The following is a 13,351-nucleotide window of genomic DNA, read 5'->3' as shown; positions in this document are numbered from 1 at the left end:
TTTTACCTTAATGCACCTACTATATTTAAATAGTTGCACAAATCGGCTCTATGAGAGCAGATTCCCATACAAAAGATAACAGTCCTTAATTTAGCTTTAAAAAGGTAGCTACTTTAATGAGCTCAGAACGAACCATCTTCGCCCTTTCCGCATCAGTATGGACGAATTGTCTAAATAAAACTTCAGTTCCCAGTGTGCATTCGGCGCTTTGCGTTTCCTGTGTTGGGGGCCAGCTGATTTCCGTCGTCTTTAAATGCTCTGCCATTAATCTGGACCTGAGGTTGGCTTGCCAGGTAGTGTTTTTCAGACGAAGATAATCGTCCTAAACGGTGGATTCGTCCCACTAAAAAATAACGGCTACGGATTTCGTAGAGTTTGGGTATGACTCCGGAATTTATAAGTTTTATATATAACTAGGGCTTTCGCTAGTTAGAGAGAAAACATCGCTTTCCGTGTTTATCGCTCGCTCCAGTTCCCTTTTCCTGTCGCAGAGCCCAAATTGTAGGAGCCGCAAGCTAACTAGCAAGTAGCTAACCAGGTAATGTATGTGGCTAGCTGTAGTAAATTAGCTGCTTTGGACATTGGTTTGGTAGCAGTCTAGTTACTCGGCTTTTAACGGACCGCTTGCATATTTGTTGTTAGGTAGCAAGGTGAAATCTTACTAAGTTAACGTTAGCTAGCTAGCTAGCAGGTGGTGTTGACGAGTTATCTACATTATGTACCAAAGTACCTAGCCTTTGCCTTATAGCCATTGCATTCCTCCTAACGGTACAGGTGAAATTGATTAGTTCGTTAGCGTGCTAGCTGTTTGGGAAAATTCAATATTAAATGTTCCTTTATTTATAAAATCGACCCGGCTAGTAACAGCAAGCCAGCTAGCTACATAGGTAGTGTCTTAGGAGGGTGAATGGCAGGATAACTAACGATTAACTGGCTATCCGTTGTCGATATCAAAGCTGTGAACAAATGTTAAACGTGCACGATCGAACATTTGCAAATTAGTTAACTTTGGTTACCTCTGTGTCTTCGCTAGATAGTTGTCTTATAATTTCTCACGCTTGCAACTTCATGTAAATGCGATTTGACATGTTTAACGCTACCTACACTCGTAAGGCAGCTGGCAAACTCGCTACAAACCCCATACACAGCAGTTTAGCTTGCTAGTTGATTAGTGAGTGTCTGTCTGTATTAGGCTAGGTAGCTAACGGGAAACGAAGCCAGTTTGCGCAACGTTACAAGTACCCATCTGTCTAGAAGACCGGTTGGTGCTAGGCGGTGTTAAGTGGGTGAGTGTGGAAAATAGTCGTGAAACAAATAGCAGGCTTCTTTGTGCCAAGGGTCCCCCCCTCTTCCCCCTCCACGCTTCACCGCTTCCGCCCTGCTTGCCATCCGCTGACCACAGTCATGACGACTCAGAGAGACCCCGACACGGTGAGTCCGCATCCATGCGTCCGATCTTTCAGAGCTGCCTGCCGACACACCGGACCTACCTACACGCTGTGTTAATGTTGAGTGTTTGCCCTGTGGTTGTCATTTTAATCCCAGAAAACACTGTTACCGATGGTTTGCTGGGGGATAGCAGGCGACACTGTGAACAAAGTAAACACTCGAACGCCGGCCCTCGTCTCGTCGATCTTTGTACATATTTTCAGATTTTGATCGCTGGTCTGAGCGTCGGCATAATTTGCGGAAGCACTCAAGCAATATCCTTTTCTCTGTTGCTTTTAAAATCTCGCTGCAATCCCCCAGGGCGCCCAGACAGACAGTTGAAATTGCCCCCGTTACCCTGTGTATTTAGGACAATGCCTCCGGTGACCTGCTGCGAGAGTGCTTCGAGGTGGTGTGTAATTAGTAGCCTGTCAGAGAGCAGCGCGGGAGGGTAAGAGTGTGTACAGTACAGCAAGCAACAGCATACCCTCTGGAGGTCTAATGGACTCGCTTCAGCGTGTAGTACAGCCTTGGGTTCATCGCAGTGTAGGTATTTTTATTAGCGTTTTCTTTGCTGCAGTAGTTATGAATGACAGTAAGCATGCACGTGTTGACTGTGTCCCAGCCATATTAGTATCAATAGGGAGATTTTTATGAAGGGGCAGGTTTAAGAAGATGTGCCTCTGGGGATGGGGGTGTGACAGTGGGTGGCACATCCATGGCTCCCCGTGCAGAACCCTGGAGTAGTCCTCCCAGCAGGGGGCTTCCAGTAATTCTTGGAGCAGGGAGCCGTGTTGGTAAACGGACGGGTGTTCCTGGACGTTGGCCTGACACGGCACCTCTCCGCTCCCCGACTCTTTGAGCCGCGCCTGGGGCGGCGAATGTTTGCCGGAGATAAAGCGCGGCTCCGCTTCACTGTCACAAACCCATCCGCTTTGACCGTGAGCCCCGTGTCTGTCGTCCACGCTCGAGTTCAGCGGGCCATTCTGCGAGACGCCAGCGCTGCAGCTACGGCCCTGTGGATTCCGCCATGCAGAAAGGTGTGGGTTTTGGGTGTGACATCGTGTGGGTCAGGTCAGGTGGCCTGCTTTCCGGTCCCTGGGCCAGCTGGCTGGATTGACATCATGGTAGAGCTGTGCGAAACTGCCAATTAGGGCTGTGACCTGGGCTGCTGTCTTGCGCTCATAGACCCCCCATGGGCCCGCTGTGACCTGTAACATTTAAGAGAGGCTTACAAGAAAGCAACAGGATTTGAGTCTGTTTGTCTGTGCATGCAAATCAACATTCGTCTCTTGGCCTTGCCGAAGCTCGTTGCACAGACAACTACCCCAATTTGTTTTCTGTTTTGTACAATTGTGTGGAAACTCCTCAACGGCTTCCTGTCTGTAGTTAGAGTTCACTTTTTTGTTTCAGTTCTGCTTTTTTAAAAATTATTTTTAATGCAGTTTCTGAAACGGTCCATGTTTTGGCACCTCTCTCGTATTTTTCTGTCAAATGGTTGCCGTTTGTGTTTTCTGCCTACTCCAGCATGTACTGTTGCTGGTCCCAGTTGCCAGCTGTGTATGCTGGTATCATTCCAGCTGATCTTGAAAAGAGCTGGGTCTGAATATGATTTCCACTGAACGTCAGTCTGAACTTGACATCCCTTGCCAGTGAAGTAATTGTTAGCGTTTGATTTGGGGGGAAAAGTGTGGCCGAGAGGGTATTTATGCTAATAACGATGTTTTTTTCAATGCAGAGGTGCTTGTAAAAAATTCTTTTGATATTTGCGCTCCTAATTAGTAACCAGTTGGTATTGTTTCATTCATCAGTGGTTCAGTTGGCTGTTTTAGGGACTACAGCAATTAATCGAGCAGCTAATTAAGGGTGAGACTGCTGCTTCCAGACATTAAGAAGAGTGTGCCTGAATAAAAGCCTGTGTTTATTCAGTTACCAGTTCAGTCAAACCTCATTGAGCTCAGGCGGAACCAAAAGCAGACCTCTCACGCATCCCCCAGGACCACTACTGTGAAACGCCGCACCACACAATAAATTCAGAAACGATGCCTTCAGGTGACTCAATTCTGGTTAAACTTCGCGGTCAATCGGTCTACCCAGTGTTTGTTGTCGTTGTTTTGTGCTTAGCGTTTCTTGGCTGGGCGCAGCCATCCACAGCACTAGCGGTTTGGACGCAGCGCCAAGACCAACTGCACCACCTTTTTCTTCTCCGCCTTCCTCCTACCGGTTTTTGAAGGAGGGCATTTAAGCCGGGCCAGACCTTGCCCATACAGGAGGGTGATGTAATGCTCGAGTGAGGGAGTCGTTGAGAACCAAGAAAGGAAAAGTGCATTTAGAGCCGAGAGGGAGGGGGGAAAAAAAAAACGACAAAACAAAACCAGAAATGGTGAATAAGAGGGTTCTGTTTCAACATCTGAGTGACTTTGAGGCAAAGAGAGAGCTATTCCATTTCCTGGGTTTGGGAGTCTCATTGAGGCTGATCGGTCGGTACCCGGTGTTCCCTCTGAAATTGGTGCCCGGGAAGGTGTGTGAGTGACGGGGGTGGCCGCACGGGGGGAACTTGCCCCCCCCCGGGGGTCCTGTTTGGTGTGTGTTGTGGTAATGATGCCGTGTTGCATCTGGTCAGGGCTCTCTAGCTGAAATCAGCGGGCCGGAATGATGCGGCTGTTAGCCCGGGAAGGGGAAAAAAGCGTACCGTGCCGGAGGTTTGCGGATCCTCTGAAATCAGCCCGAGATGTTACGTCTGGGTCCTCCTGGTCACCATAGCAACGGTAAGATGAGAGAGAGAGAGAGAGGCAGGCCCCCGGGATAAGCGGAATGGGATGCCAGGGGAGAAGGACGGCAGAAAGGAGAGCAGGATCACATCCCCACAGGGCTGTAATCGCGCCGGGGAGGAATCCCTGGATGGCAAAGGCCGCCTGCGCCGCACACAAACCCCCAGCCCCAGCTTCCGGCGCTGGCTGCGCGTGTGTGTGTGGGGCGCGTGTGGGGCGCGCGCGCGCGTGTGTATGGGGCGCGTTCATTACAAACTCTTCAGCGGGTTGCTGAGGTCACTGTGCGTAAAAAAAAAAAAAAAAAAAAAACCTCCGATGTGTCACAGAACTGCCCCTGTTCACTGGGGGGGTAGAATCTGGTACAAAGACCTAGGTAGTCCCCGCCCCGACATACCCCAGACCCCCAGGGAGACTCGCAGGCCATGTAAATTTAATAACGTGGCCCGGGGCCGTCTGGGACACCTGGGGTTATCGTGTTAAGCCAACGGGCCGGAGAGAGGAGGCTCCGGCGGGAATGGCACTGAGGCGGCAGTGTTTGCGTCCGCGCCCGCCCCTGTGCTTGGGGCAGGGGCCGGGTCCGGAGTGGGGGGGGAGGCCGGAGGGAGGGGGCGGGCCGGCGGGCCGCGGCGCAACAGAGGCGCTCAGTCGACTGGAAGCCTTGAATGAGGCTGCCCACGCGCGCGTTGCGGAATCCTGACATTTTCAAAAAATGCCAGCCTCAGCCGACTCCATCCAGGGCAGCGCCGTGCCCGAGGGGGTGAGTCCTTTCAGATGGCCCGCGCATATTTATCCCACGGGCTGTGTGTGTGTGTGTGTGTGTGTGTGTGTGTGTGTTCTTATTCACGCGTCTGGGGCTTTTGTGGCAATACTGGAAGATGAATGCTGTTTGGAATGAATGGGTGGCCCTGCCTGCGCTGTTTGAAGCTTGAACGTGGGCGTCACATCTCTGTCTGTCTCCCCCCCCGCCTCCCTCCGCTCCTCCACACAGATTAACCTGCGTCTGATCCTGGTCAGCGGGAAGACGAAAGACTTCACCTTCTCGCCCAACGACTCGGCCACCGACATCGCCAAGCACGTCTACCATAACTGGCCCGAGGGTGAGTCGGAGCCATTGTGTGCCACGGAGTGGTCGTGGGGTGGGGGGGAGGGGTGCTTGAGGGCAAGGCGGGTCTCCTGCCAGAATGCCACACCGAAAAAAGCTTGGTAGCCCAGTGGAGCTCACTGAGAGCTGTAAGCTGTGTGACTGGGCAGCGGGCCATGAGCATCTGTACCATTCACATTTGGTGATGACAGTACCTGGGAATTAGGTCAGCAAATGTCACGTATTTTGCGCACAGTTGTTCTGCAGAATTATCTCGACAAAAATCCTTTTCTCTAAAACAATATAATTTGTCATAGGTTTTAGTCCAAAAGAAACTGGCAATAGCCGATTTAGCCAGTAAAAATGTAATGCAGTCTGTCATTGTAAAGTGTGTATGTTCCCAAACATATCTCTATTCAGAACCGTCGGTCCTTTGTGTACATTTGCCAACACGTTATTACTAAATCAGTGGTGGAGCTGAGCGGAGTGGGGATTAGGGGATTAAGATTTATGTGTTTTTAAATGCACTCATGACAGAAGGGGTGGTTTTAAAAAAAAAATTTTTGAACAGCATGTCATTGGAAAGAATAACTGGTGGATAAGGTAATGACCGAATAGCGTTTTGAGTAAAAGCTGCCATTGTAGTCCATGTGTGTCTGGGGAGGGTGGAGGGGTGTCCACCCCAAATACCCCAAGGAGAGGAGCAGTGATGCGCAGCATGGTTTATCCGTGGGTATAAATTCAGCAACAGAGTGCTGCAGGGAATAAGATGCCAGTGATTGAGCTGGATGTTCCCATGTAAACACAACAGATTTATGTATTTTAATTTAGTTCCTGCATAAGTGTGTGTGTGTGTGTGTGTGTGTGTGTGTGTGTGTGTCTGGTGAATGCATAAATGTAGGTGAAAAAGATGTTTGTTAGCAGTAACATATCATTGGCCATTTTGAATATGCTTTCTAGGCACAACAGATGCCTGTTGTGGGCTTGTCTTTGCGGATCAACGGTAACGGAGCCAGGGATGAGCACAAACTGTAGTTGTAATACATAACTACAAAGGAAATCAGGCTTCTTATTAACCTCCGTAGTCTTGGTTACCGTTTTGTCTGTGTTTTGTTGCGCTGCCATGTTGACATTGCTCTGCTGCCCCCTGCAGGCTGGGAGGAGGAACAGGTGAGCAGCCCCAGCATCCTGCGGCTCATCTTTCAGGGCAGGTTCCTGCACGGCAACGTCACTCTGGGAGGTGAGCGGCTCTGCTCTGTCACGCACGCGGCCCCACGCTGTCCCCCACACACAGACGCTCTCGCATGCAGACCCCAGCACTGTTGAATGCAGCCGTCCTTGTCACATTCACCCATAAATATAAAACTTTCCAGTTTATCCTGGAATGCAAAGATGCAGAGGTTGCATTTATAGCTATCAGTATTTACATACGTGTTGCATTTATTGCTGTTTTAAAACATTTCAGCTGCCCTGACCTTGTATGTGTTTCTTGCCTTGCTGGAACACAGCTCTGAAATTACCCCCGGGCAGAACAACAGTCATGCATTTGGTGGCCAGAGAGACGCTGCCAGAGCCCAACTCCCATGGTGAGGAACCTTGAGAGCTGTAAAGTCCCCCCTGTCGCCTCTCCTTCCTGTTCTCCCTGTCTGCTCCCTAAAGAGTACCCTGCCCTCTGCTCCCCCTCCTGTTTCCCTGTTCGCTCCCTCAAACGCCCCCCCCCCCGCAGTGGCCATGCCAGTCGAGTGCAGGCTGGCAAGAGGGTGATGTCGCTGCACTTTAGCTGTCGCAGTGCTTCATGTCTCCGTCCGTCTTCTCTTCTCAGGTCAGAGGAACCGGGAGAAGGCCACAGAGAGCAGCTGCTGCCTGCTGTTGTAAAACGCTTCCCTCCTTCCGCCCACACTCATCCCCTCCCACGCCCCTGCCCCCCTCATGTCCACCGTCCCCCCCCCCCCCCGCCCCGAGCCCCGAAACGGAAGATCAAGCGTTGCCTAGCCTTTTTCCCCCGCCATCTCTCGACGGCCCTTTCTGTTTTTTGTAAGTCCTCACAGACGGGGTCGAATGAAATGAAACTTCCCTTCTTGCTCCGGAACCCATGCTACGCTGGAGTGACCGCAGGAGGACTGGGGTAGAAAGCCGTGTGCTGCGGGCCATGGTTCCACTGTCTCCTTCCCCCCCCTACTGTGGCCGGGAGCTCCTGGACCTCGACTTGAGTGCCAATCACGGAAACCCCTTTTGTCTCCCTGTTTCTCTTTGCCAAATATACCTTGACTGCTGTTTTGGAAAAGGATGGAAGGGTTGCGCTTTGATGTCATGATGTGTCAGAACACAAGGTGAGGCGGAAGGTTCCGGAACACCTGTCAGGGAAAAGCCCACAGGGGGTCCAGGGTGACCCGGTTCTTCCCCCAGCAGCAAGAAACCTGCCTGTCACTGGGCTGTCTATCTGGGCCTGGTCCCTGAACCCCCCCCCCTGTCTGGGAATGGACCCTCTGAGGCATCGTTGTGAACAGCGGTTTTGCTGCAGTGACAGTTGTCAGGTCTTCGAGGTTCATATGACACTTCTCATCATGCCTCATTCAAGCCTTATTTTCTGAAGTCATGTCCTCTCTTTCACCCCTCTGAGCAGACTGGTATCGGAGGATATCAGGATCGCCTCATTTTAAAAAAAAATAAATAATAAAAAACAACAAACGAACAAAAAAAAAAATCCCATTCTGCCATTGGGGAAACGCCACCCCGCCAGCGAGCCCTTTGCTGCTTCACACTGGCTTCCAGGAGCGGGGAGAAGTCCCTTGTTTCAGCACTTGACGGGCGCCACCTGCGCCCATGCCCTGATACCTGGCGTGTGAGCGAGAGAGGACTCGCGCCGTAGACTTTTCACTGTCGCCCGAGGGTCTCGTGGGGACAGCTGCGTCAACACCTGCATGCGCCGTCATTCCGTGGCGCCCGGGGGCCGGCCGGGTCCGCCCGTGTCACTGCCACCCCCCTTTACCCCCCGCCAGCCCCGCGCAGCTTCAGGGCCGTGGCTCGGAGCCGCTCCTCCAGGACCCAGTCTTCGTCGTGTTGGTGTGCATTTCTTCGTTTTTGTTTAGTGACGTAGGTGCAAGGATCGGGTAACGAAGGCGTCGCGCTTGTGCGCCCCGATTCCCAGCGTGCGCTTTGTGTCTGGGGCGCGTCCGCCGGCATGCCAGACACACGAGCAGACGGTGCCCGCGCCCCTCCCCCCCGACCCCCACCCCCTGCCCCGCTGCCGGCTGCCCGCTGCTCCCGTTACTCTGAGGGATAAGGGAAAATGCCACGCGTCTCTGGGGGCGGAGCGTCTGCCACCACAGAGTGGCCTTGTGGCGCGGCTTCCTGCAGGACTCCCGAGTCTCCAGACGGTTGGTCTTAATGGCCCTCCACAGAGGGGAGTGGAGAAGGTTTGAGTTTTACCTCTTAATGTTATGATGCTGTCTGTCAGTTTTGCTTTTGATTATGGAATTAATATTGTTAATAATGAAGTTCTAAAAAGAAAAAAAGAAATTTTATCCTTATATGTATTGTTTTCTTTTATTTGTACTTTTCATTTCTAATTCTAATGTATGAAATTACTGGTTATTGATACGTGGATGAACTGGTCTTTGGGTTAGTGTGCATGTGTGAGTGTGTACGTGAGAGTGTGTGGGGTGGGGCGGTGTGGGAGCAGAGGCAGGTAGGGAGGGGTGGTTTGTTAGCGATCACCCACTGGTTTCTGGGAAATGAAGTCTTACAAGGTTCTGCCTTTGGAGTGGCCAACCCAGGGTGTGTTGCTGTGTCAACCGGTGTCCATGCTATGAAATTGTGCTGAAAATTATTACTTGTTTAAAAAAATGGTGCGCTTCAAGCTCGTATTAAAAATGAATAAATCTGTTTCAAAATAAGGGTTGACTCCTTGTTTTTAGTGTATCTAAGAAAAAAAAAAGCAAGTGTGTTTGAAGAAGGGGAATTGGCATTTTAAAAATGTTTCAAACATATCCCAGCTTCAGTGAGAAGAATGGGCCCAGTCTGTTGCACTGACAGAAGCTTAAATCCAAAAATACCAAGTGACTGGATTACTGCATGGGTGTCACTGTACAAACACATGGATGAAAGGGCCTTTTCTCCCGCCCCAGATCGCCATCTGGGAGTGGCGCACAAGAACGTCAGGTCTAACCCGTGAGTCAAGGGCTGGGATTTTACAGCTTGTTTTGACCCATCTTGCTTGGCTATTGGGATCGTGTTCATGTCCGTACAGCAGAGCTCTGGTAAGGCCCAGTTTATATGCACGGAAAACCCAAAGGAAAAATCCAGTAATGAGCACTCTCTTTTGGGCTACATGTTGGTACATCATTTGATTATGTCTTTATAACCTCTGGCCCTAAATATCAGTACTCCTATGGGTGTTAGAGATTCCTTTGAATCTGCAGCTTTCTCATTAATAATTAAGCAATTAGGATCTGAGATGGAAAGAAGACCAGAGACTCAGATCTCCTGTGTGCTGCAGCATTGATTTAATGTCGATGATGGTAATTCATGACTGTTTCATGAGGGAAATGGGAATTGTACGGGGGGTGGGGGGGGATGCTCATTTCCCTAAGAAATGCCACCCTTGCAGTTTTAAAATGGTTTGGGGAGGGTAACCAATTGTAACCTGTGTAAATGGCTCTGGATGAGAGCATCTGCTAAGCAGCTAAATGTAATAGGGGGCAGCAGTGTGGTGGTAAAGAGCAGCGCAACAGCTTGTAACCCGAAGGGTGCAGGTTTAATTCCCTGCTGGGGGACTTCCTTACTTCTACCCTTGGTACGTATCCTGCTGTATAAATGGGTAGCATGTCAGAATTGTAATTTATGTAATTCTCTCTGGATAAGAGTGTTTGCTAAGCAAATTGAAGCCTGATGTAGTGAAGGTATTTTGAGACCAGGACCAGTTTTCTGTCCAAACTGGAGTTATACATATCTTTCAAAGATATCCATGTCACCTTTACTTAATATGTGCTCAAATCACAAAGAGAGGATGTAAGTGAAGCATTCCCATCTGTTGCTAGGAACAGCCTCTTGATACACTGGTGGTGTAATTTATGACGGCGGTATGTGAATTTTGTCAGTCCCATCAATGACCTCTAGATGGCAGTGTTGCATTTTTGCAAAAATGTCAAGGGTTCGTTCACACACCAGGGCCACAGCTTGCTGCAGTCGTAGCCATAAGGTCAATAATTCTCATAGGCCAGGCATTCACGGTTGATAAACTTTGCTACTTGACGCTTCTGCCTTTGGTATGAGGAAGATTACGTCAGCACAATTTCATATTTTCTGTTACATTGGACACGTGCAGGGTTTTGAATATGTTCTAAGATTCACCCTGAAAGAAAATGAAGGTGAATTAAGTCATGGTAAAACATTCTGGGTACCCTTTGGTCCCTTTTTGTCAAACTCTCAGTCCCCTCCCCCACTCTACAAAAAGGAGTGCTTATATTCCCAGAGGGAGGATATTTGGTAAAGCTCTCTCTATTGAAAAGGGATTTTTTTCCACAGCGTCCTGAAAAAGAAGTGTTTATGACGTGGGGCTGTGTAGGGTCCAGGTTTCCAGTTGACATTGGCAGAAGACCGCAAGAAAACACAGTGAAACAGGCACCTGATTTATTTCATATCCAAGCATTTTTTAATCCCCTTAAATCAAACATTTTGTACTTCTGTGTGTCCTCTGGTTGCCCCTCGTCTCTGTTTATCTCCGTTTGCAGGTCGGCCGAGGCTGCCCTGGGCCCGCTCGGCCGGGAGATGTTTCTCAGAGAGAAAACGTGAGAAATGTGTGAGAAATGATTGAAAGTCTGGATGCCTCTTAGGTTGTTTACTGTGCCCGATCGTGGTTGGGATGCGGACATTTTGCAATGCTTTACGGCTGAAGGTATGTGCGGTATCAGTGCGTGTTTAAAATGGGTGGCGGTGTGGAGGGCACGAGGTGTCCGATACGCCAGTTACGCTGTGGGAGTGACCGGGCAGCTGTGCCTGTGCTGTCCCCTTTTGCTGGGACTCACGACTGTCTTTTTCAGTGTGGGAGCGTCTGCCTAGCAGTGCCCTGCCCAGATATTACAGGCACCGTGTCTCCTTCTCTTCTCCTCTACCTGTGCTGAAAGTGTACTGTGCTACCCTCCCATTCTCTGGCTGTGCTGAAAGTGTACTGTGCTACCCTCCCATTCTCTGGCTGTGCTGGAAGTGTGCTGTGCTACCCTCCCCTCTGGCTGTGCTGGAAGTCTCCCTCTCCAGGGTCTTTTTTCCACCCATTCTGAACGACTCCTGGAAAATCTCTGGAAAAAAAAAAACGCGAAAATGTATATAAACATAATAAAAGTAATAGATGTGTGAGGCTTTGCGCTGGCAGGGGTTTTGTGAGTTATAACTGTTTTCTGTGGTTTGGAGGTTGCCAGACACCCCCACCCCCTCCCTCCCTCCTCCTGGCCGAGAAGAGCTATCTTACCCTGTCAGTCCCGGTGATATTAAAACCAGCTGTAAGTACACGCATCCAATCAGGCTGAAGGATGGCGGTCAGACTCCTACTATGGAGAGCCGTGCCTGAGTATGCCAGAGTTTATCTCTCTGTCTCTCTGAGCGTGCGTGTCGGAGCTGCACTGACTCGGGATCAGCCAGGTGGGAGGGGGCGGCAAGCATGCATAAGATATTGTATCTGTGCGTCATGCTGACCTATGGACGAGAGCATGTGTGTTTGTGTACCAAAGCTCAGCGAGTAGTCGAGTTATGTCCGTGTGTGTGTGTGTGTGTGTGTGTGTGTGTGTGTGTGTGTGTGTGTGGGTGGGTGGGTGTGTGTATGCATGTGCCTGTGTGTATGTGTGTCTGCGTGTGTTCATGTGTGTGTGTATGTGTGTGTATGCATGTGCATGTCTGTGTGTGTGTCTGTGGGTGTGTGTGTGTATGCATGTGCATGTTCGTGTGTGTGTGTGTGTGTGTTTGTGTGTGTACACGCATGCACGTGTGTGTGTGTGTGTGGGTGGGTGTGTGTATGCATGTGCCTGTGTGTATGTGTGTCTGCGTGTGTGTGCGCGTGTGTGTGTGTGTGTGTGCGTGTGTGTGTGCGCGTGTGTGTGTTTGCACATGTCTCCCTCCCATCCCTTGCGAGTCCTCTGGGTCAGATCCGTGCATTGTGCACCGCTGTTTGCTCTGGCTCTGGCAGCGGTGGCCCACTCCCCGCTGGCTCCTGATTGGAAAAAACGAACATGACACGGGCAGAGGGAGCGAAACCCAGCTCCACTCCTCCACGTGAACGCCTCTCTCTGAGCTGCGTGGGGTCAGGCAGCCTGGCGGCAGCCGGGGGGGGAGAGCAGCGGGAGGCCCGCGCCGTCCAACCGCTTCCCTCCCTGAGCGGCGCTCCTGTGTAACAGTTCCAGCAGCACTCAGGTCAGCGGCCGGTGTACCGAGACACCCCTTCCTGATTGGCCGTTTATTTTACCAGGTGGTCCCCTGTGCTCAATAAGGCACCGCAGCGAAGGGAAGGAGAGTTTGCCAAAGGGGGCGAGGTGTGATTACAATGTGAGCGCTGTGCCTCGCGGAGGAGGGGGAAGAGACTAAAAGGAAAAGAGCGAGACCTTGGAGGCGGTGTGCAGGGGTGTCCAGGAGCTGCAAAGCATCCTGGGACTCGCTACTTCCACCCACCGTTTGGTGAAGGGATGCGATATCGGTGTGATGAATAAGAGCTCTTGTTTTTTTGTCCTGTCTTATTTGTATATCGTCTTCTCTTTCCCTCCTCTTTTGCTCTTCATTTCTCTCTCTCTCTCTCTCTCTCTCTCTCTCATTCTGTCTGTCCTATTTCTGTACCTCCCTCCTCCCTCATTCCTCCATCTCTCTCACTTTGCGTCACCAAAACTCTCCTGGGATCACATTTATCGTGAGGAGCGGAATTTATCTTGTGTTTTTTGAAATAATATCTGAAAAAAAAAGAAAAGTCCCATTATATTAACAATAAAGAAATCAAAGTGTTGTGAGCAGAACTGTCTTCTTCAGACACTCTGACTCTGTGTGGGCGCGCTCTGAGCCAACTGGTCAGCTAATCCGTGAGAAATTGACCGTC

General features: G+C 50.5%; 1 protein-coding gene across 1 annotated transcript; it reads left to right on the top strand.

Moving 5' to 3' along the window:
• Window positions 1–273: 273 nt before the first annotated feature.
• On the top strand, window positions 274–7,225 carry ubl3b (ubiquitin-like 3b). The gene is made up of 5 exons (XM_036548901.1): window positions 274–1,431; window positions 5,188–5,296; window positions 6,434–6,520; window positions 6,789–6,866; window positions 7,103–7,225. Exons 1-5 carry the CDS (start codon window positions 1,405–1,407, stop codon window positions 7,153–7,155), a joined length of 354 nt encoding a protein of 117 aa, XP_036404794.1. The 5' UTR covers window positions 274–1,404; the 3' UTR covers window positions 7,156–7,225.
• Window positions 7,226–13,351: the final 6,126 nt, after the last annotated feature.

The sequence above is a fragment of the Megalops cyprinoides genome, chromosome 16 (assembly GCF_013368585.1).
Source record: "Megalops cyprinoides isolate fMegCyp1 chromosome 16, fMegCyp1.pri, whole genome shotgun sequence".
In the NCBI taxonomy this organism is placed as follows: Eukaryota; Metazoa; Chordata; class Actinopteri; order Elopiformes; family Megalopidae; genus Megalops; species Megalops cyprinoides.
Note: the sequence above shows the minus strand (reverse complement) of the source record. Positions and strands in the feature narration are given on the sequence as shown.

Bases quoted from the DNA above. Each gene is read 5' to 3' on its own strand.
- ubl3b (XM_036548901.1), top strand. From the start codon at position 1,405: ATGACGACTCAGAGAGACCCCGACACG. The intron at 1,432-5,187 runs GTGAGTCCGCAT...TCCTCCACACAG, and splicing joins CTCAGAGAGACCCCGACACG to ATTAACCTGCGTCTGATCCT. The intron at 6,521-6,788 runs GTGAGCGGCTCT...GCTGGAACACAG, and splicing joins CGGCAACGTCACTCTGGGAG to CTCTGAAATTACCCCCGGGC.